Genomic DNA, 22,686 nt, shown 5'->3' with positions numbered 1-22,686 from the left:
AAGTTTTTTTTTACAGCTGTTCACTGACAAAACAAATGACAAAAAACATATACAGGTCACATCAGGGTGTTTCCACTTACAAGGGAGATGTCTTCACATAACTGATGTTGCCATGCGAACGAGGACACTCTGGGTTGACACACCGAAAGCCTCCCCCCGTGTTGATACAAGTTGTCCCTCGGCTACAGTTGTGCTGCTGGCTTAAACATTCGTCCACATCTGGAAGACAAAACAGTAGAGGCAAGTAAGCATGAGAAGCGGGGAGAGAGACTTGCCAGACTGACTCCCTGCTCCCTGGTTACCACAGTCTGAGCAGGGGGTGCTGTGCTGTGATTGTTTATTTAGTTTTTTTGGTTTAGTCTCCCACAAACGCCTCGTGTCCTCAAGATCCCTTCTACTGGGAAAGGGTGAAGTCATTCATTCCACTGGCAAGAACTGTAAGATTTAGGGGTTCAAATAGAAGTGGTAGCAAGGTTTGGGGCTGACAGTCACCTCAGCAGAAAGTAAAAACTTTGAAGCTAAAAGGCTCCTTTCTAAAATCATAGGTATTCCTCTCTGGAGCTATACCCTCTGTCAAATCTGCAGCCCTGTGAATGAGCCTTTGTCCTCTCTTCCCTCTTGTCACTCACCCTCACAGTTCCGCCCATCTGGGAGTAACCGATAGCCAGTCGGGCAGGAGCAGTGGTATGAGCCTGGAACATTCACACACTCATGGACACAAAGCTTCCCTCCATGGTCCAGTCTGTACACTTTACACTCGTTTACATCTGCAAAGAAACAGATAAAGAAATGTATGTAGCTGTCTGCAGATAGAGGTAACGGGGGGAGATGTTTGGGAGATAGATAATGATACATCTCACACAAATTACAAGGCACTCTGAGGAAGTTATGTTATTTCTTTCCCTCAGGCTACTGCCATTATTTCAGTTCCTTAGTTTTGCCCTTTAAACATCTCAGACATTACAACATTTGGAGAAACTGCATGGAAACTTTCAACCAATTACATGAAACTTGAAACTACTTCATTGTCATTGTACATGAGTACAACAAAATTAGATGTACCACATCTGATCAGTTGCAATATAAAAACATAAAAAAATATAAAATATCCATTCTCACAGCTACAATAACCACATCCACAGAAACAAACATCTTAAAAGCGGCTGAACTGTGACCTATGGATGATAATCAGGTAGGTAGGTAGGTAGGTAGCCTGTGACATCTTGAGAGGATTATATTGTTTGTCACAGACTGGCTCCACAGATTATTCCAGTTTGTATCCATATTAATCACTAGAGGGAGTACATTATTAGTGTATTTTTAGAAGCAGTAAAGTCCCTTTAACACCTGTTATTTGCCCTGCTGAGATGTTCTTGAGCAAAATGCTCTAGGGACCTGCTCTGTGCCTCACTGTGAGTTGGAATGGGAAAAAGAAAATTTTCCCACAGGGATCAATTAATTGACACATACAGTAATTACAGCTCACCCTGACAGATACTGTTGTCGGATGTGCCACTCATGTGAAAACCTGCATCACAAGTGCAGTGCTGGGCGTGATTCACTTGGGTACAGCGAGGTCTCTGGCTGAACGCTGGATCATTCACAACACTCCACTCAGGTGGTGCTGGAGAAAATATGAACGTTAAAGACCTGTGTTACAGTTTGACCAATCTGAGCTGAGCACACGGTATAAATGTACAGTACAGTAGTAGATCTCAGTCTTGAGTCTCAGATATACATTTTGTGACACTGACCTGTCTGGGTATGGTGCTGGCAGTGAGAGCCACTCCAGTTCTGAGGGCAGATGCATTTGTACTGATTAACACCTTCCACACAGGTACCTCCATTTTGGCAGGGATGACTCGCACACTCACTTATATCTGTGGATTTAGGAGAGAATTATCACTGTAGAAACTTTTCCTGTAGTCATTTTAAATCTGAACCATATTCCCAACATACTGGTCCACACAGCTCAAAGGTACACAGTTTCACTTTTGACCAGTCACTTTACAACTGCTTCTTTATGAGATGCATATTCCTGAGATAAAAATGAAACAGAAGTGATATATTTTGAGTTTTGATGTAATCTGTGACATTGGTTTAGCATGTTCTTATTTAAACTTTGCATAATCCTTTCCCATTTACTATCCATTCACAGAGCAGCAATGAGTGGCCGAGTTTAATAAGTGATACTTAAGAATGAAAAGCTAGTGTCACGGTGGACACATTATGTAAGTCAGTGATGCCCTGTTTTGTTTGTGTAAATGTCTTCTTAAAATATAATGGAGATCATTTGTCAGGTTTGCTCGGCCACACCTGCCTTTTCTCACTTCTTCTGTCTCAGCTCACTCCACCTCACACACCTGCCACCTGTTTCCTTAATTATCACCAGCTGCATTCACTCAGTCCCCCACCTTATTTATACCCAGCTCACTTTTCACCCCCTGCCAGTTCATTCACGTTCTCAGGCTGTCTCTTTGTCTCCCATTGTGATTATTATTTGTTACTGTATTTTTCTGTGTTTCCAGTTCCCTGTTGTTTTTGCCCCGGATTACCGTGCTTTTCTCCTCCTCTAGCCCTACCTCTTTTTTCCCTCTCTTGGACTGTTTTTCCTCCGGACCCTGGTTCTACTCTACCCTCCCAGACAGGTCGATGCACAGTCACCAGTTGTCTGCCATACCAACTCCTCTCTGCTTGTGTTTTACCAGTAGCTACCATCAACCACTGACCAGCCCAGGAGTGACCCCGCGATGCAGCTCGGCCCACCTCATTCAACTCATCATCCCTCTACTCCTGCTTCTGGTCGACACTTCAGTTACTCTATTTCATTATCCTCCACTTACTTGTTATTATCACTAGATTGCACTGTATAGAATTAATCACTACTTGCACTGATGCCGGCTACCTGGGTCCGCCTCTCTTTTTCGCTCGCTCACTTCCAGGTGCGAGCGTATCCTAACATCATTATTAAAGTGCAATAAAATCAATCTGCATCTTCAAAGTTCAGTTTAAAGTGTTGTTGTTCTATATGGACATAATTTTTATTCATATCTTTTAGCATTGTAAAATACAGAAGACACCTTTGTTGTTTTTGAGATTTGAATGCTTTTCCTTTCAGTAAAATGAAACTATAATAACAAAAATACCTTCAGCACCTTTCCATAAAGGTTTATTACAGTTCTACTTGGGTTTTCAAGCAAAATTTATTCATACTTCTTTACAACAGGTTCCTCACCTAAACGTGGGTAAATGGATATTTCTGTAAATGGTTCTGACTGTTAATAAGGGCTCATTCATATCCAGAATGGCCAGTACTATGATGCAAAAATCAGAAATTTCCCCACTGTGGGATCAATAAAGTACCTACTCTACTCAAAAGGATACTTGTACAGTGTACCTGCTGATTATATACTGGAGACACCACAAGTACATATCCATTCATTCAAGCACCAATGTCAAATCTACTGACTTATTAATGGAATATACAGTGGTGTGAAAAAGTATTTGCCCCCTTACTGATTTCTTATCTTTTTGCATGTTTGTCACACTGTAATGTTTCAGATCATCAAACAAATTTAAATATTAGTCAACGATAACACAAGTAAACACATCATGCAGTTTTTAAATGAAGGTTTTTATTATTAAGGGAAAACAAAATCCAAAACTACAAAACCCTGTGTGAATAAGTGTTTGCCCCCTAAACCGAATAACTGGTTGGGCCACCCTTAGCAGCAACAACTGCAATCAAGCGTTTTCGATAACTTGCCATGAGTCTGCCACAGCGCTGTGGAGGAATTTTGGCCCACTCATCTTGGCAGAATTGTTGTAAGTCAGCCACATTGGAAGGTTTTCGGGCATGAACTGCCTTTTTAAGGTCATGCCACAGCATCTCAATTGGATTCAGGTCAGGACTGTGACTAGGCCACTCCAAAGTCTTCATTTTGTTTTTCTTCAGCCATTCAGAAGTGGACTTGCTGGTGTGCTTTGGATCATTGGCCTGCTGCAGAACCCAAGTTCGCTTCAGCTTGAGGTCACAAACGGATGGCCGGACATTCTCCTTCAGGATATTTTGGTACACAGCAGAATTCAGGGTTCCATTTATCACAGCAAGTCTTCCAGGGCCTGAAGCAGCAAAACAGCCCCAGACCATCACACTACCACCACCAATATTTTACTGTTTGTATGATGTTCTTTTTCTGAAATGCGGTGTTACTTTTACACCACACATAATGGGACACACACCTTCCAAAAAGTTCAACTGTTGTCTCGTCTGTCCACAGAGTATTATCCCAAAAGTCTTGGGGATCATCAAGATGTTTTCTGGCAAAACTGAGACGAGCCTTTATGTTCTTTTTGCTCAGCAGTGGTTTTCGTCTTGGAACTCTGCCATGCAAACCATTTTTGCCCAGTCTCTTTCTTATGGTGGAGTCATGAACACTCACCTTAACTGAGGCAAGTGAGGCCTGCAGTTCTTTGGATGTTGTTGTGGGGTCTTTTGTGACCTCTTGGATGAGTTGTCGCTGCGCTCTTGGGGTAATTTTGGTCGGCCGGCCACTCCTGGGAAGGTTCTCCACTGTTCCATGTTTTCGCCATTTGTGGATAATGGCTCTCACTGTGGTTCGCTGCAGTCCCAAAGCTTTAGAAATGGCTTTATAACCTTTTCCAAACTGATAGAGCTCAATTATTCTCTTTCTCATTTGGTTTTGAATTTCTTTGGATCTCGGCATGATGTCTAGCTTTTGAGGATCTTTTGGTCTACTTCACTTTGTCAGGCAGGTCCTATTTAAGTGATTTCTTGATTGCGAACAGGTGTGGCAGTAATCAGGCCTGGGTGTGGCTAGAGAAATTGAACTGAGGTGCGATAAACCAGAGTTAAGTTATGTTTTGACAGGGGGGGCAAACACTTATTCACACAGGGCTTTTCACACCACTGTATATTCCATTAATCATCAGTGACCAAGAAAGTCATAAAATTGCATAAGCTGTACTCTCATGGCATACAGTAACACCACAAAATGTAAACTGTTGACAGTAGCAGAAGGTAGGATGACCCTCACTAGTGATCTCCTGTCTGGCCTAAAACATGTTCTGTCTGTCAGACAAGTGGATAAATAATACATCATGCCTGATCGTCTTTGTGTCTGTAGTCAGCTCTGAGGGTTGTGCAGATGTTCAAACTATGAAGCAGTCTCTGCTCTTTGAGTGCCAATGCTGAGGCCACAGTGTATTGGATAGCAGCAAACCCCTTTAATGTTTATTTGGCTTCCCCAGGGCCACCAAGGGGCCATAACATGAAAGGGCCCACTTCACTCTGCTATATATTTTTAAACTCTTCTTAACTCTAAGCTTTTCACACCTGGTCAAAACTGCTTTTTAAGCATGACTAAATTTAGACCTCTTTGCTGGGCTGAAACACATGAACAGGGATAATACTGTGCAGAGTCAAGCCTTCTCGTGTTGTTTTAACCATGAATGTCAGTAAACGTATGCACATGTTCAGCTGAGTGTGCCACTTGAAATTTTTGGAAGAGTGCCACCAGCGCGGGGTGAAGGGGCTACGAACAGCATGCTTAGCATACTTCTGTGCTATCAGACCATGATGTGGATCTAATGTTTGGACCTAAGCCCTATCCAGTGGGACTGCTGTCAAAGAACCAGGGAAACATGAGCTGAGGGGTTTTATCTTACAGTAGCCCAGACATTGTTCTGTTCATGAGGAGCAGAAACCTGGAAGTGAAGGCACCCCACAGTGGAATGCAGTACAGGTTTTTTCTGGTTAAAGCCATTTTAACGAGTGCTTCATTCAGTATGCTGAGGAGCTCCAGCCACTCTGAAGAATGGCTCTTTTCTTTGCTTGTTATCTCTCTGTCTGTGTGTGTGTGTGTGTGTGTGTGTGTGTGTGGAGTTCAGTTTGGATTCTGCGCTCCTGTCACTTTCAGCCTGGCTTTCAGACACTGCTGACTCCCAGTAGTGATCAGTAGTGAATAATGCACATATGTAACAGTCCTGGCCAAAAATATTACACAAAATCATACACACAGTAGGTGATAGTTAACGGGTAGTTGCATGTGGAAAAAGTCATGAGGGTGAAAATCTCCTAATCCTGTGATAAAAATACACTGTAGCTGCAGTGATACTGCATTCCTCATGTGGATCAAATGTAAGGTTGGTCTCACAGATGGTTAATAATGAGGATTTAAAGCAGACTCATTGACCTGGAATTGTTGCATCTTGCTGAGCAAACTATAAACTCCAGGGGAGACTCACCTTTACAGATGGCACTGATGCCGGTCCAGGTTCCATTGTCCTGGCAAACCCGTGTGGAAGAACCGACAAGATGGTATCCCTGGGAACAAGTGAAATGGACTTCGTGTCCAACAAAATACTTTGAGCCAAATTTGGTTCCATGAGCAGGGACTTCCAGGGAGGGGCAGCGTGTGGGGTCTGTGGGAGAGAGAGAGAGAGATGGCATGAGAGGAAGTAAGTCTCCCAACATCCTCTGGCATTCTTTGCATGGGAATATGTACATGTGTCTCTGGGCAAGTAGAAAGGCTTTATGGGAAAGGATGGATCAAATGCCTATTTTACAGTCAACTAGCAGAGGACTGGCCATTTTTATGAGTCAGAAGTATATCAGCAGAGAAATGGTATGCTATGTTGTATGCTTTGGAATATGTTATGATAGTATAGAATGTACATCACATAATATTGTGAATGGAATTTATGCTTTGTCCAAGTGGAGCTGGAGCATGGTGAGAACATGTTCCCTATTCTTTTAACCACAAGTGAAAATGATACTTTTCAGAGACTGTATGGTTAAGTCTCACACAATCAAACCTCAGTCATGTCCAGCTCATGTTTGCAGTATAAAAACAGCCACTTTCATCCAAATGTGTTCTTTCTGATTCATTTTTTGTGTCAGACATTTTCCAGACTAACATTAGCTTCATAGTAAAGGGCAAGCTACACATCTAAGCAGTGTGTACAATAAATTTGTATGTATATTGTATAACAGTAAAAGAATACATTAATCATAATATCTAAATCAAAAAAGTGACTTTTCATATGTGGATTTTTGGATGTGATACAGATCTGAGTTTTCAAAACAGGTGGTACAATAAATTTACTTGTTGAGCTTTTATTGCTGCAAATGTAAAATAGCAGCTTCTTCCTGTTCTGCCAAATACTCTCCACAAAGTTAGAGACTACACTGATTCATCATGAACAAATTGGCCTCAGTGTCTGCTGCCAAACAACACAACTGCACAAATCCACTTCCCCTGTCAAGTACCCAGCTCTGTAAGTGAGATAGCTTCACGCTGCTGGATCATGCTATAATACCTAAATATAAGAAGCCATCACTGTCTCCCTGTTGTCACTGGAATACCAAGAAACTGGGAGAAGGTCCACTTTAAACAACGATGGAAATCCAAAGCTTTTGAATCTTCTATTTCCTTTAACTTAGCAATCATTCAATGAATCATCAAGCAAAACCTTGGTCAGATCACCCACGCATGTGACACATTATACAGCATGGACTGTGAATTACATAACTACTCAGTAATCTCTATATATAATTTTGCCAACCATATACTGTGTATTTACATTAGAAGAGCAAATCTAGTCATATATTTTGTATCAAAGTATTGTTCTTACAGTATCTATGCCAAATGGTCAGATAAGCAGACTATACAAAAATTATTTTCTAGCACATTCATTCATTTATTTACCTGAGTAATTAGATTGATTTTTTTTGTTTTACCAATTCTGTGACCCAGTTTATTGTAACACAACAGCTCAACAGTTAACAGAATGTATTAAGTTTAGTTTTACAGTGCTGAAATTACTGTATACACAGAGACTGTATGAAACATTACAGTGTCATTATCTATATTCTTGTATAGCTCCTAGTGACAACACCTGTTCTTGTAGTACTATGATCCAAATGTGTTCTGGGGAAGAATGGCCTGTACAGATGACAATGATGAATGAACATGATGAAGCCTAGTGTGGTGGGAGTGGTAGTGTTTATTATTCACCAGCTGACTGGTCTGCTTGAGGTAATTTGGAGACAGAGTTCTGAAGCGCTGCCAGCTTTGACTTCATGATCCTGAGGCTCTCTGTGAATCGCATCTCCTGGCCTTTCAGGAACTTCTCCATTTGACGGAGCACCCCAACAACCTGGTGCTTATCCATGCACGTCTGCAAATTAAACATGAGCAGAATTAAACAGTTATAAAATGTGATGACTTTCCAATAAGAAAACAAGTCACCAGTTCAGTTTAACGGCCATAAAATACAAAACATGAGTGGTGAATAAACTCTGATGTGCAGCTGTGGACTATGATGTAATTGAAACTAAATCTATCTTATTTGTGGGTACATGGTCATTATGGTTACAAAGAGTTTTCATTGATATTAAAATACTTTATGTAACACTGAGGTGTTTAACTGTACTTGCATGATACAGTAATGCCCCATGAATTTTTTTTACAAAAAATTATTTTTGCTTTGCACTGTTTTCCTTTAGACACTCTTTGCGCACATGTGAGATATTCTAGTTCTATCATCTCTCTTCTTCTTTCCCTCACCCCTTTTTGCTGCTACTACCACAACTCCAGGGGTAGACACAGCTGGACAAAAGCTGTCTGGCAGATGTCAGTGGGACCTAAGTCCAAAATGCTGTTCTTCTGTATATTTTGCATGGCAGTAGGGGAGCATATGCTCAATAGATAGTCCTGAATGGGCAGACTTAAAATAACATGGGTGGCACTAGCAGCTACTTGAGGGAGAAGGCTTGTCACACCATGACAAAGTCCTTCAGAGAAAAGTGTCTCTAATCCTTTCAGAGGGGTTTATTAATCACATGATCAGTGAAACAATGTCTCAAAGCAGCATACATTAAATTCCTGCACTAGTATTTAGAAGACTGAACAATAACAACTAGCTTCAATACATTAAAATCCATTGTGTACATAGCTCCTGTGCAATAATTAGATAGTGATCATTTTATCTGCCCCAGGCAAAGGGGAAATGCCACCAGCTGACAAGACAGGAGAGGATTCTTCCTCATGATGCTACAATGAGTTTTTTTTTGTTTTTTTTTTTTTGAAAAAGCAAAAAGTATCAAGTAACTTCTTTAATGAAAGCTATGACAACAAACCTGACTAGGCCTAACACACAACCACAATAGATGGACGCTAGATAAAGTGTTTTTCATCAACTATATAAATGCCTTAAAAAAAGGTTATGTCAGATTTTGAGATTGTAGAGTAATACACTTTACTGAGCCAATTTACCCGGGCGGTAGACCTCCATGGACCAGTGTAACATAAGTTGCTCTTACCTGAACGGCAGCATGACCACTCTGGATGATTGTCAAACACAGCAATAGCAAACACCTGCGTTGAAAAGACAGTGCCATCTCTAAAAGTCCAGTAGCCTAATACCTAATACTGTTCTCTGGTGATGTTTCACAGTATTTAGAAGACCTGTGTTTTATGGTTCTTCGATATAATAATAAAGAAAGAAAAAAACAGTTATCTCTTGTAAAGTTGTGTCCTCACGTTTGGAAGGCATTCGTCAGGTGTCTGAGGCAGATGCGCTCCTGTCTGTGAATCTGCGCTCTTGGAGAGTTCAGTCTCTGAGCTCTGCACCCGTTTCCTTCAGCAAGAATCCCTCCCACCGACATACTCCCAGAGACGTCTCTCTCTCTGTTGCTGACAAGGAAAGTTTCATACAAAATAAAGTCAGGAACATATCTGGCAAAAAGCACAACTAAGCCAATAATGTGATTTTTATATTTACACGGCCATTAAGAGTGAAATAATTGTAGCCTATTATATTGTCTTCAAACTTAAATCACTGAATCTCTTCAGAATAAGACTTCCTCTGAATTTTACTGTGTTCATTATGAAACAGGTCGTTGTCCTATCTTTGAATGACCGAGTCGCTTATCTGGTAGTTGAAGCATCGGGTAACACCATGGTAATACCCACATCTTCACTGACATTGATTTGTAAAGCTGGCGCCCCACCTGGTGGTCACTGACAGGTCTGCATGAGCGCGTGAACCGCCGTGCACGACTGTGCGTGTGCGCGCATAAATCTGTAAGCGGTAAAAACAATTTAGGCGGTAACTACTATTAAAGCAATAAAGACAATTTGAATTTGCTGTACCCGTTTTGTCTTTAAAGTTATCATAAATTCCGTTCGTTCTAACAATGTAATGCACTCAGTCATAAAAAATGACAAAGGGAGAAAATGAGCGTCGTATACACTTCGTTGAAGCAGAATTTAGCAATAAGTGGCATTGCTTTTAGCCAATAAGAATCGCAGTTTTCTTTACCCGTGCGACGTTTGACCAATTGCTGATGAGAGTTTGTTGCATACAAGTTAGATAGATCCGGAGAGGACTATATATATACGTGGGTGAGTACATAACCGAGGAATGTGCTGCAGAACTCAGAAGCCATTTTGAGATGATGTACCTATTGAGAAAGCCTATGAAGATGCAGAAATCAACGAACATGGTTACATTTCTGTCTGTTTCTCCCTCGGTTTCCTCTATTTCACCTTGGCAGCTGTCAACCGACGGGACATTAGCAAAGCGGGGTATCAAGCTGTGCTCACAGAGTTAAAACGTCATTGATATGAAAGAGGAGAGTGTCTGTTTACTGTCTCTGTCGAGACATGTAACACCGTGAGTTTTTTCCAGTCTGAAATCTTGCAGCATCTCTCATAACCCAACGTCTCCTTGAGTGACTGAGTTAATTCACTCTTGTACCGGAGAGAAGGGAGGCAGATCCGCTGTCCAATGGCTTCTGTGAGCCTTGTTTCCAGTCCCCCAGCCCCTGTTCTTGACAAAAACATGACAGACTCTGAGCTTGCAGGGGATGAAAGGTCGAGTAATATTCTTATGCAATTCTTAATACGCTCGTCTGTGCGTTTCAGTGCTGTGGGTCTACATGCTTGTGTTACTGTTTTTTAACCATGAATTGCAGGGTATAGAGACATTTCCACGGTTTCCCCCTTCAAAATTCTTTGCATGCCTCTTTGGTGCACTTGAATAACGCTGTCCAAATAGCCTAGATTTCCCATCACCGCGTCGAAAAGACTCACTCATCATCACTTTCATGCAAGATAGCAGACTTCATCGTTGGTGTTGTTGTGGTAGGGTTCTGGGGTGGATTCATGGTTTCATTGTTGCCATCTGCAGGAGACTATGCAAATGTATATGATGTAAATGCCACGCCCATCCTCGTACTCCCCCTACCGGGCACATGGCAGCATTGCAGAAACGGTTCAAGCAGGGTTGAGATTGTGTTGAGGTTGCCTGCTGTTTTAGACTAAGTCTTTGTGGTTGGTCTGTAATCCCAACAGGGCAACGAGTTTACTGTCAAAGACTACACCAGGTGATTAACTGGTTTCAATCAAAGAAGCACCAGCAGCTAGTGTTATATTTGGTTAGTGGAAAAATCTTGATGGCCATACATGCCTACCACTGGACATCTGATACCTCTTACAGATGGACACCACTGCTTTGAGATATTAAAATGGGTCAGAAAAATAATTCCAGAAAAAAATCCAGTAGCAGTAGTAGTTGGTAAATCTTCAGTGGATTTTGAGGTTCCTCTACTTTAACTGGACTAAAAGTGAAGATTAGGTGTACAGTGTTAAGGTAGCTTTGGCTGTGGAGGGTGTCGAGTTGAAGCCTGATCTCCACTGGTGTCAGAGGATGTGGCAGCTAGTATCTGTAAAACCAGACACTAACAGTGGATAGACACTTTTTTCATTTCATAGTGTTTTTTTTTATTTCTACCTGCACTATATTTTTAAGCAGCAGACAAATGATATGAATACAATAACAATGAAATTATGATATACAGTATACTGCACCATTGTCATACTTTATTATGAAGCAGTATTTTCATTAAACAAACTTTTTAGGCTGCACTTTTACATTAAACACTTGCTATGTGTATTACTATAATGCATGTGTTACTTTCAGTTTTAGATATTTGACTCACTGCCACTTCAGGCATAATGTTTAATTTAAACAAAGTGCTATAAAAGCTTCCTTGCAATCTCCTAGGTTTAGTATTACAACTGGATAAATGTACCTTTAAAATACATGTCTGAAGTGTGACAGATTATAAAAGCAGCATACACCCAGTTGGCAGTTTATTAGGTACACCCCTAAAGCTAACACAGTCTAATGCAGCAGTCCTGTAATAAATCCGCCTTCATGTAGGTGACGGTTATTCTTTGTTGAAACTGTTTTAGGGATGTGTTTTTTCAACTGTATGATCATTTTGGAAGATGTGGTTTGTGGTGCTGTTGAATTATTAGGTAGACTAAATAAGAGAAACTCCTCTCTGTACAATTACCACCTTCATGAAGGAGGATTTATTACAAGACTGTTGATTAGATTGTGTTTGCTTGAGCTAGGCATACCTAATAATCTGCAAACTGAGTATGTGACAAACTCATGTGGTCACCACCTCAGTCATGTTTTAACAAGTTCTCTGAAGACACACATGGGTCATGGGGGCTGCAGTGAACTACTGGGCAAAAAGGTCAAATTATTCTTATGTACTGGTCATAACTAATAGTGTAGAGGATTCTACTACTTCTGTCTGTATTTTCTAGCTTTTAGATATTTTAATAGTTGTTCCTTTGGAGAGTTCCTCCTGTAATGCCCAGGCCTTTCAGGGTTTGTTGAAATGTTGAAAATCCACCAACACCTCTGCCATTTTTTCATTTAAATAAGAGAGTTTACATTTATTTTACAGTACTAATGGTCCTTGGTCATTTTACTAAATCATCCTTAACTCATCTATGTCCACAGGCTGTAATTATATAATGTAAATGGATGAGGTTTCATAGATTGTACCCAACCTGAGGTTGAGTTTCCATAAAAAACTGGTTCACATGAAATAAACACTTAGTCTTGAATTGTTACTGGGACGTTTTTGGTACAGGAGATCCTTAAGGTGTCTGGTTTGTTACAGATGAAGGTGAAAGACACTGTCACAGCTTTATGTCAATTATTACAACAGGTGATTTTTGATTATTTGCTTATCAGATGTTTTGCTCAGGTGGTGAAAAGTTTGACATTGACACAATGGAGTATTTAAACCCTTAACGTTACACTCACTGTTTTGAATATTGTTGACTTTTTAGAGAGGATGGCGAACTGGAAGATGGAGAAATAGATGATGAAGGGATTGGAATTGAAGAGGAAAACAAAGAGGCTACAGAAGTGAATGAGGACAAAGACAAGGAGAAGGAAAAAGAGAAAGAAAAAGACAAGGCTAGAGAAAAAGAAGAAAAGACTCACAGGCATTCCAGGAAAAGATACAAAAAGACCAGAGAGAAGAGGAGGTCTAAAAGGAGGAGACATGACAGACCGAAAGTAAGATGCTGTTATACGTGTTATTACAACATAGTATCTGTTAATGCTATGGTAAATTGGGGCATGAATGCGAACTACTTGGACTAATTCAAAATTTACTTTAATGTTGTTTTTTCCTCCTGTTCCCCTTGCCTTCTCCTCAGCATCACTCCCCTTCCAGCAGCTCCAGCTCTGACAGTTACGACTCTGACTACGACCGACCAGAAAGGCCCAAAAACAGGAAGAACCAGGGATCTAGCCGCGAGTCCGATGGCCAGTCCTCTCAGGTGAGTTCACCACAGTCGGCACACTGATGCTTCATACTCACGTAAGCATTATTAGGTGACATTTTTGTCTTTGACTTGACAGCACGGGCGAGATTCAAAGGGAAGCCACAACAATTCACAGAAGTCGCCGCTACACAAGACCAGCGAGTTTGACAAATACAGCGACTACAGTGATGACAAATATGATTATGATGAAGAAGAGGATGATTATGAAGATGACATGTCTGAGTATCAGCAGTCAAAAGATTCATCCTCCCCAAGTCAGGGAAAGCGATACCATGCTAAAGACCAGATGAAGAGAGGAAGTATGAGGGGGCTGAAACAACAGCAGTGTATGAATGCTTTTCAAATTCAAATACATTTGACATCTGACAACTGCTGTAATGATTTATCTAGAATTTACTGTGAGTGATAAAATGTTCAGTGTACTAACCTAAAAACATCTTCAAGTAAGTAAAATTAGCAAATGTAATGTTGTGCATCAATAGAATACAGAGTTTGATCACTTCTTCCATAATATGATTTTCAGTTGGGCAGAGGGGAAGAGGTAGGGGGAGTGGACCAGGAAGGGGACGAGGGATGCTCAACAAGAACAAGAAGCTGAAGGGCAAACCATGGGGAGGACGTGGAAGAGGTCGAGGAGGAGACCAGGGCATGGAAGACATGGCACTGGTAAATATGACCTTGAGAATTAAATGATATTTATATTAGTATTAATTTAGTCATGGGGAATCAAGCTAAAGTAATGCACGTGCAGCATTGTTATTGTCTGCATCATATTAATTTTTAGAAAACTGACCGACAGTCAAAATGTGAAAAATAGGCTGCTCGATTACAGTATTCACAGTGAACCAATAAAATAAGAAAAAGACTATGCTTTATATGACGATAACAAATTAGGCAAAACTGAGACCACATTGTGATTATTTTGTGTCATAGGAAGGAAAAAATCCCTCCGCTTTTCAGAAAAAACGGCCAATTATGAGCAAGGAGTTCATCAATCAACACACAGTTGAACACAATGGCAGATACATCTGCAAGTATTTCCTGGAAGGTCGATGCATCAAGGTACAGCTTCAGTAATGTTCTTTTGCTTGCTTTAATAACATAAGCCTATTTGTGCTAAAATGAAAAATATATTTAAAAGAAAAAATCACTTTCCTGGGTTAATGATAACATATTTTTCTCTATACAGGGGGAACAGTGCAAGTTTGAACATGAACTTGTTATACCAGATAAGAAAAAGGAACTTTGTAAATTTTACCTCCAAGGATACTGCAGTAAAGGAGATAAGTGCATTTATATGCACAATATCCTTCAGTAATGACTATGGTTGTTAATTACATTTTGTGAAATTGCATAATTAAGTGAAATCTCATCATACCTTGTAATTAGTCCTGTACCTTAACCAGTGATGCACATGAATACCCATGCAAGTTCTTTCATACTGGAGCCAAATGTTATCAAGGGGACAACTGCAAATTTTCCCATGAGGTTTTGACCGATGTGACCAAAGAGCTGCTTGATAAGGTAAGGAAAAGAGAGAATTAAGATTTTGGCTTTTAACACCTCTGTGCCATAAGATTCCCAGCTCAATTGTGTTATTTCTGCTTTCTGACTCATTTGGCAGATAATTAACACTGAAGAGGAGAACGCTCGTGAAGATGAGTTGGAGCTAGAGGATCTGAGAAAACAGGGTATCATCCCACTTCCGAAGCCGCCTCCTGGGGTGGGGTTGCTGCCAACTCCCGGTCAGAGCAGCCCTACTGATGGAGCCTCTGGCCAAGCGGGGAAGAAGATTCCCTCCCTGTTTGAAATCAAGGTTCAACCTACTGTAGACCTAGCACACAAAATTGGTCTGAGGTAACTAAATAATGGTGTAATCAAACTCAAATCAAAGAGCGCTTGGAGCTTATCCTCAATCTGACGGTCTACTTTATTTTTCAGTGGATCCAACTTCCCCCAGACTCAGGGTGAAGGCACCACCTCATTTAGTGGAGGTGCAGAGGATGCACAGAGTGGAGCTATGTTGCCTTCAGGCCCCTCTGCTTGTTCCATTCCTCCCCCTGGATCACCTGGTTCCATGAGTCACCCCACTGGACCACCCATGCCACAGAGCCCCCCAGGACAGCACCCACCACATGAATTTCCAGTGCAGCCGCAGATCCCTTCCAGCCAACCTCCACCCTTCCATGCAACCAGACCCAGTACCAACCCTCAGATGAATATGCAGAGGCCCCCTTTCCCTCCTATACCAGATGTACAGATGTTGCAAAGTCTCTTCCCCTTTCCATCATTAGGTCAGAACCCAGCAGAGTTTATCGGCAGCTTTCTCCATAACCAGGCTATGGGTCAACAAGGTATCATATTCATCTAGTGATCCAGTAGGTTAATTACCTTTGAACAGTTTCAGAAATTGCAAAAATATTTTTTATTTGATTTTCAATGTTGTAGACCCTGGTCTGGCCTTCATAACAAACCTCCAGCAGCAGATGGGTGCAGAGTCACAGTTGCAGTCTTTACCATCAGCAATACAGAAAGCGATATTTTTACACCTGACACTGCAACAGCAGCAGCAACAAGAGGAACATCCACAGGGGAGTGAGCCACAGAGAGCAGAAGGCCAGGATGATAACGCAAACAGAGGTAAGTGTCCGAGTGCAAAGAATGAGGTTTGCTGAATTAGGATAAAATGAAACCCAGTAAAGCCCAGACCCCACTCAGAAATGGAAAGTGAAAAGGCCTGTATTGTGCTGGAAAATGGTCCAAATACATTTGAAAACCTTTTGGAACAAGCCCCAGGTGTGTCAAGGTGTTCATAATTTCCAAATCTCCTCTGAGAGAACAAACATTTAATTATGAATGTATCTTCTTTTTTTGGAGATGAAACTACAAACTGGTACTCGAGTGATGAGGAGGATGGGAGCTGTGTTGCCTCCATTCTGAAATCTCTTAAGAAACAGAATGAGATGCAGCTGTCTCAGACCAACCCCACCCAGGCTGCTGCAGTGGCTCCACCACTGGGTGATCCTCGGCTTGTGAAGGAGAGGGCCCCACCCAGTGACCCTCGTATGAAGACAGACCCTCGACAGCGACCCCCTGATGTAAAAAAGGAGTCAGATGGGGCTGCAGATCCACGGTTCTCCAGAGACCCCAGGAAGATGAGACTGATGGAGACAGGTTCCTCTCGCCTGCAGAGCCACCCTGTGCCTCAGAAACCTCCTGCAGGAGAGGAGGAGGATGATGGAGAGCGGGAGCTCAGGGACAGAGCTGTTCTCATCCCTCTAGAGGCCAGCCCCAGTGTGGTACTGCGGGACCCTCGTTGTCAGTTAAAGCAGTTCAGCCACATTCGGGTGGACATTCTGCTCCAGCGACCTGCCTTTGCTCAAACAGTGGTATGGGCCCCTGAGGACCTCATCCCATCCCTGGTGCCCAAACAGGAACACTCCATCAACCTGCCACTTCCACCCCTAATTGCTGATGCTCAGATGAACCGAGCAAGCCTGCCTGACCATCCTCCCATCTCCAGTCCTCCACTGTCTGATCCGAGACTGGCTACTGCACGTTTGAAAGAACGTCTCAGTCGACTGGCTTCCGGATCTCTAGAGTCTCGATCCTCCACTGAGAGACCTGTGGATCCTCGACAGCAAAAGACTCTGGACCCCAGACTCAAGCGTACAGGAAGTCTGGACTCCAAGCTACTCGGTCAGAAAGAGCCCTCGTCTGGGGGTGGAGTTGTTGACCCTAGGTTACAGAAGGCCAGTGCCAACTCTGCTCCTCACACTGCCAGAGCCAAGCCAGAGCCTGAGAGGTTACCACCGTATGCCCCTCGTCTAGCATCCTCTGGAGTTGGGCTGGAGAGTCCTACTACAATTCTTGGGGGCATCAGTCTGTATGATCCTCGTACTCAAACAGAGCCTACTCAGAGGGAGCAAGCAGAGCCTCCTAAAAAGGCAGGGATTCTGAAACACCCTGCAAAGAAAGACATTACTCCACCCTTATCACTCTCACCAACTCAACGAAGTGGCTTATTCGAGGAAGCCAAAAGCACAGAGGCTGTCTCAGATCAGACTCCACCCTCTGGTTCTCCCACTGTGCCTCCAGCCTCACTTGTCAAACCCCCTGCAGTTCATAACCTCCCCATCCAGGCACTGGCTGGGCTAATCCGACCCCAGTACACCGACACCAGGCAGGCCAAATTAGGAGGACAGGGCTCTACAGGAGCACAAGAAGAAGCAGAAGAAAAGAAGGAGCAGGAAGAGACTATGGAGGAGGAACCAAAACAGGAGGATCCAGAGGAGGAGGAAGATGACAGAACACTTAAAGATGTGTTCAAGACTTTTGATCCCACTGCTTCACCTTTCTGTCAGTAAACACTCCAGTATGAAAATACAGAGTTTCATAAGGTTTGTACGAATGAGACACATCTATTAATCATTATTTAGCTTTACACAAATCTATTTATTTCTGTATATAAATGATGGTGTATAGAGTCACATATAATTACTAGTGCACCACACATTTGACAGTATGGAGGTGATGCTGGATATGTGCACAAATGCACTGAAGAGGTCCTTTTAAAATAATTAATGCAGAAAAGTGTTTTAAAAGTGCATATGTTAAAGTCTTGGTCATTTTTATGAATGCTATAGACCTGAAAGAAAAAAGATTTTACTAAGAACGGGTTCATATGTTATTTACTAAACTCTGTATTTGTTTCTGGCATTACACCCGGTAGAAGTTATCATTCACTCAAGTAATCAATTGAGAAATTATGAGAATTGCCTTGAGAATATTTGTATTTACACATTTATTCCAAGGCACTTGTGCTCACTTAAGGGATTTTTTTTTGTCAACATGGTATGAGAAAAAAGAATTCGTGCGGGTACTTTTGACTAAGTTTGCCTGAAAGTTACAGACACAGTACGTGTGCTGATGTTGAGATGCAGATATTCATGTGTTCCTTGCTTAAATTACAGTACAGTAAAGTCCACTGTTAAGCTAGCTTGCAGAGGCTTTTGTCCCATTTGAGACAGTTCCCTTTTTATCTGAGAAGAAACGTTGTATAATTTTGTAACATTGCAGCTGTTCAATTTCAAGTTTTGTACATTGTTGGACTTCACTATAAATGGCCTAAACCTGTTGAGGATGTTACTCTTATAAGCCTTTTAAACTTGCTAGCAGTAAATGGATGTTAATTGTAATTCCTCAAAACATTCACTGCTAGCAAGCTTGTAAGTAGCTCTTGAAATGTCAGTCTTTTTTATTTTTTCCTCAAAACATATCTTTATCAGAATAAGATGTTAAGAAGGTATTCTAGTGTATCATGCAAAGATAGAAATACTATCTTGGTGATAATGCAGATATATCAAGGGGACATTACCTTGTAGTTTGTTTTAACTGACAGCTCTGTAAGCTCGGAAAGTTACTCTTGTTTGACTGAGATTAAGCTATTTACTTTTCTATTGTTTTCATAACTGACATTGTAAATGCTTATTTTGTATCACAAGTAAAGTGTGTTTTTGAGTGTTATAATGAATAATGCTTTATTTTTTCCTGTTAGTATGGTGGTTATTGTTGTGATGTTTTAACAACATACATGCTTGTCACATTTCAGTAATTTTATTATGAATATGTGAAATAAAGAGATCAGCAATTTTACATAAGAGCTGAACATCAAGCAACGTCTATCATGTTGGAGGGCGTGTTCATTATCATATCAGATACCAGTCCCAATACAAAGTGTTTCATGTCCTCCATGTTTGATGCAGCTTTTCAGGGGTTTAGTGGGCTCCATATCTAGCAGTGGGTAGTGGTCACTTGTAACTGTCGTGCACGCCAACTGTTGGGACAAGAGTGGGTGCCACAGCATGTGATGATGTCTTCCTCAAACCCAGCTCATCTGTCTCTAGGTTAGAAGTCTGCTGGGCTCGATGGATCTCTAGGTTCCTCCTCCACTGGAAACACAAAGCTGTGGCCTCTGCACCGTCTGAGTTTGGCTCAGGCTGCTTCAAACCCTGAAGCAAGAGTGGAATTGTATGGTTTTAATGTCTCAGGAGGCAATTCACAGGAGGTCAGATAAATTCATAGGACCTCATAGCATTACAGGTTTGTAAGTACAGGATATTTGTGGTGTTATATTTACTGTGATGCAGGCAGTCTCTGCAGCATGGACCCCACGTAGGACTGTTTGGAGTAGATTCTGGGCGTTCTTCACCAAGATCTCATCAGATGATTTGCACTGAGGTGTTACAGCATTGACACTAAGAAAACAATGAAGAAACATTATTACTTTCATTTACACTTTTTAAAATATTTCAGTATGTTTTGTACTAAGTTGATGTCCAAGCTCCTCTGACCTGGAGATGATATTGAGCTGGCTGGTGATGGTGAGAATCTGCTCAACAACGAGGGACAGCTCAACTGTACACTGTTTATCCAGGCAGTGGTTGGCAATAACTCTTATAAACTGAGTCACTGTCTGGCAGTTCAAGATCACATCTTTGGCTGCAGCGACAAATGCCTCTTTATTCTGAGAAAAGGAATGACTGTGAATAATCGTTCCTGCAAATATCAAGACTTGGGTAGAAAAGTGGCCCCTGGTGGTCCTTACCGGTATTGGGCCTTTCTTCTTCAAGTACTGAGTCATATAACATATTGTGTCAGCCATCTTCCTGGTCACCTGAACAATTCTGTTGTCCTTGGGGTCCCAGCTGTCACTTTCTTGCTTTAGGTAAAGGGAGGTGTAGGTCAGTGAAGATTCTTTGAATGCACCAGACCCAGCACGATCCTGCAGAGAAAAGCAAGCAAATGAATTACTGTGACATAAAGGAATCACTGATCGGTAAAATCTTGTCATGAAATACTTACATTTTTTTCCATGGTTCCAGGTCCATATTTAGCCACAGCTAGTACGTTCATATTGGGTCCTGCAGTATCTACACTTTCAGTGTCACCTTTCTGCCAGGACATTGTTGTGAGAAAGGGAAATTCCACTTCTTTGACTTTACATGGGATTGTAGCCAACACCTCTGTGATATCCTCAGGTGTTCTTCCCTCTAGACCAGCTTTGATGTGCTCTTTAACCTCTTGGTGAATCCCATCTTGCTTCTTGATCTCCTCCACCACATAGTGAGCTTTGGCTGACCAGCACTGTATCTGCACTTCCAGACTGAGGGTGTCACAAATGTAACACGTCTCTACCATGAGCCTTGCCTTGCTAATTATATCTGAGATTTGAAAAGACAGGTGGTCATTGATAGATCTCAGATTGGAACGTGCGTGTGGGTCACGGATGTAGTTTAAACAGTCCTCGACTCTTTTGGTTGCAGATTTTACATTTTCAATAAGTGTTTGTACTGCATTTTCAAACTTTTGCTCTGCATCTTCTGTGTCATTCTCTCTGAAATGTTGAGCAGCAAAACAAGCACTACTGACAATATCTTGAAGTGCAGTGTCATAACCCTTATTTGCTTTGCTTAAATGACCACAAAGAACTCTGATTTTAATAAAAAGATGTCTTTGAAAAAATTCTGATTTTGCAAGTTGCACCACACTTGGCATTATGTCAAGCTCTTCGGCAGCTCTCAGGTAGGTTTCAGTCAGTGTTTTTAGCTCATCCTGGTATCCTGTTAACTGTTGTGATTTGTAAGCACTTTTGCAGTTTAGGCTGGTGAGCCTTGCTGCCTCTTGGATTCGAAGCGAGTTCTCAGACAACACTGATAGTTGTTTCTGAGGGCTCAACTGGTTCATTGCAGTTGAAGTTCCCAAAATCTTATCCATAGAATTCAGCACAATCTGAATAGATAGGCCCCAGAGGATACAGAGTCCATCTAGCTGATCTATCTGACCTTCCAGTGAGGAAGAGAACTCAGCCAGGTACTTTGTGTTGTTATGGACTTTGTTCAGCTTACTGTGTAAAACACTGAATGTTTCTTGGCTGTCATGTTGTAAGGTTAAATCAGATGATGTCAAGACCTGGACCATGTCGGCACATAAAGTCATCACTTCATTTAGTTGTTGTGTAACAGTGGCTACTATTGTTGAGAGATTTTTTTGCAGCTCAGTGTAAACAACATGATACCAGGTTCCAGCTACTGGCAGTAAAACCTTTCGGATATTGTAAATAAGGTCAGAAAACTGTGTGCTGTACTTGTAGATGCTCTCTGTGCTCATTGCTGAGCTCATTGCTGTCTCTTGAGCTGTTCGGACAAGCAGCGGAGTCACCGACACCAGGTTTGCTCTAAAACTTTCCAATGTTTGGCAGTCAATCACATCGACAATGGACAGGGCTTCCTTTGCAGCTTGCGTGTAACAGTTTGACAGCTCAAGAACACCAGTGCAGGCCTGGTTGAGCACTGGCACATCTTTCCTTTTAGTCAGAGTCACAACTTCATTCAAGAGGGGTAAAAGGCCAAATTCAAGAGGTTTGTGGGTCAGCTGGGGCACATCGACGACAGCTGGGGCTTTTAAATCATTGCTGTAATATTTATGAGTCAGTTCCGCTTCTATGATTTCCTCATGTGAGTGCTTCTTCTCTTGTTCAGTATGGGAATCCCTCTCCCTAATCTCCACAACAGGAGAATAAGAGCCTCTTATGATATGATCTAGGTTCAGTTCAAGGTTCAGTTCACATGTGTCTTTGACTGTTAAACATGACTGTGAAGTTTCAGTCTGACGTGCCCGCTCTCGCAGTGGGCTGAGGAGATGTGGATGCTGTTGGCCATCCAGTCCCTCTCTTAGCACTTTAAAATGTTGAATGACAGTGGAAACATTGTTCGAGAAGGTAGAATAGGCATCCACATTGAGACTGGGACCTAAAAGCATGTTCTTAACTGACTCACCCACTTTGGTCTGGGAAGACTGAACCTGCTACAGCAGGACCAGGAGGCCATTCCTGTAGATGGGGTCATCACTCCTGTCCAGGAGCCTCCTCACTGAACGAATCACCAGCTTCATGTGACAAATGAGGTTTGTTGCATGCTCATTAAACAGTTTAGAGCTC

The 22,686-nt window shown here is 41.8% G+C and overlaps 3 protein-coding genes and 1 long non-coding RNA gene across 4 annotated transcripts in view; 2 read left to right on the top strand and 2 right to left on the bottom strand.

The window, feature by feature from the left end:
* LOC109961099 (uncharacterized) overlaps positions 1-2,910 on the top strand; it is a 4,584-nt gene extending 1,674 nt beyond the window's left edge. The window contains exon 3 of the long non-coding RNA XR_002275097.1: positions 2,709-2,910. This is a non-coding gene — a long non-coding RNA (uncharacterized LOC109961099). The remainder of the gene's footprint in view (positions 1-2,708) is intronic.
* The window catches only part of fbln7 (fibulin 7), a 13,199-nt gene extending 2,984 nt beyond the window's left edge, over positions 1-10,215 (bottom strand). Inside the window, exons 1-10 of the mRNA XM_020601685.1 lie at positions 10,179-10,215; positions 10,037-10,107; positions 9,567-9,719; positions 9,347-9,401; positions 8,040-8,202; positions 6,268-6,444; positions 1,755-1,880; positions 1,487-1,624; positions 630-767; positions 81-219 (exon numbers count right to left, since the gene is read on the bottom strand). Coding sequence (XP_020457341.1) covers positions 81-219; positions 630-767; positions 1,487-1,624; positions 1,755-1,880; positions 6,268-6,444; positions 8,040-8,202; positions 9,347-9,401; positions 9,567-9,719; positions 10,037-10,107; positions 10,179-10,202 — 1,184 coding nt within the window. The 5' untranslated portion in view covers positions 10,203-10,215. The remainder of the gene's footprint in view (positions 1-80; positions 220-629; positions 768-1,486; positions 1,625-1,754; positions 1,881-6,267; positions 6,445-8,039; positions 8,203-9,346; positions 9,402-9,566; positions 9,720-10,036; positions 10,108-10,178) is intronic.
* A 227-nt stretch (positions 10,216-10,442) lies between these two features.
* Positions 10,443-19,246, top strand: zc3h6 (zinc finger CCCH-type containing 6). The gene is made up of 12 exons (XM_020603001.1): positions 10,443-10,901; positions 13,185-13,416; positions 13,560-13,682; positions 13,765-14,014; positions 14,212-14,354; positions 14,622-14,750; positions 14,878-14,992; positions 15,103-15,212; positions 15,313-15,545; positions 15,630-16,042; positions 16,137-16,328; positions 16,566-19,246. Exons 1-12 carry the CDS (start codon positions 10,816-10,818, stop codon positions 18,053-18,055), a joined length of 3,516 nt encoding a protein of 1,171 aa, XP_020458657.1. The 5' UTR covers positions 10,443-10,815; the 3' UTR covers positions 18,056-19,246.
* Positions 19,247-19,459: 213 nt separating this feature from the next.
* Positions 19,460-21,066, bottom strand: LOC109961846 (uncharacterized). The gene is made up of 5 exons (XM_020603012.1): positions 20,553-21,066; positions 20,296-20,472; positions 20,042-20,214; positions 19,828-19,945; positions 19,460-19,699 (listed from the first exon to the last, which is right to left on the bottom strand). Exons 1-5 carry the CDS (start codon positions 20,886-20,888, stop codon positions 19,499-19,501), a joined length of 1,005 nt encoding a protein of 334 aa, XP_020458668.1. The 5' UTR covers positions 20,889-21,066; the 3' UTR covers positions 19,460-19,498.
* Between the last annotated feature and the right edge of the window lie 1,620 nt (positions 21,067-22,686).

Source organism: Monopterus albus, unplaced genomic scaffold, assembly GCF_001952655.1.
Source record: "Monopterus albus unplaced genomic scaffold, M_albus_1.0 scaffold3.1, whole genome shotgun sequence".
In the NCBI taxonomy this organism is placed as follows: Eukaryota; Metazoa; Chordata; class Actinopteri; order Synbranchiformes; family Synbranchidae; genus Monopterus; species Monopterus albus.
Note: the sequence above shows the minus strand (reverse complement) of the source record. Positions and strands in the feature narration are given on the sequence as shown.

What these genes read in the sequence shown, in the direction of transcription:
- zc3h6 (XM_020603001.1), top strand. Translation starts at nt 10,816, where the DNA reads ATGGCTTCTGTGAGCCTTGTTTCCAGTCCCCCAGCCCCTGTTCTTGAC. An exon ending in GGGGCTGAAACAACAGCAGT is followed by an intron (nt 14,015 to 14,211) that starts GTATGAATGCTT and finishes TATGATTTTCAG; the next exon opens with TTGGGCAGAGGGGAAGAGGT. An exon ending in TGGAAGGTCGATGCATCAAG is followed by an intron (nt 14,751 to 14,877) that starts GTACAGCTTCAG and finishes TTCTCTATACAG; the next exon opens with GGGGAACAGTGCAAGTTTGA.
- LOC109961846 (XM_020603012.1), bottom strand. Translation starts at nt 20,888, where the DNA reads ATGGTAGAGACGTGTTACATTTGTGACACCCTCAGTCTGGAAGTGCAG. An exon ending in CTGGAACCATGGAAAAAAAT is followed by an intron (nt 20,473 to 20,552) that starts GTAAGTATTTCA and finishes TTTTCTCTGCAG; the next exon opens with GATCGTGCTGGGTCTGGTGC. An exon ending in AGAAGAAAGGCCCAATACCG is followed by an intron (nt 20,215 to 20,295) that starts GTAAGGACCACC and finishes TCCTTTTCTCAG; the next exon opens with AATAAAGAGGCATTTGTCGC.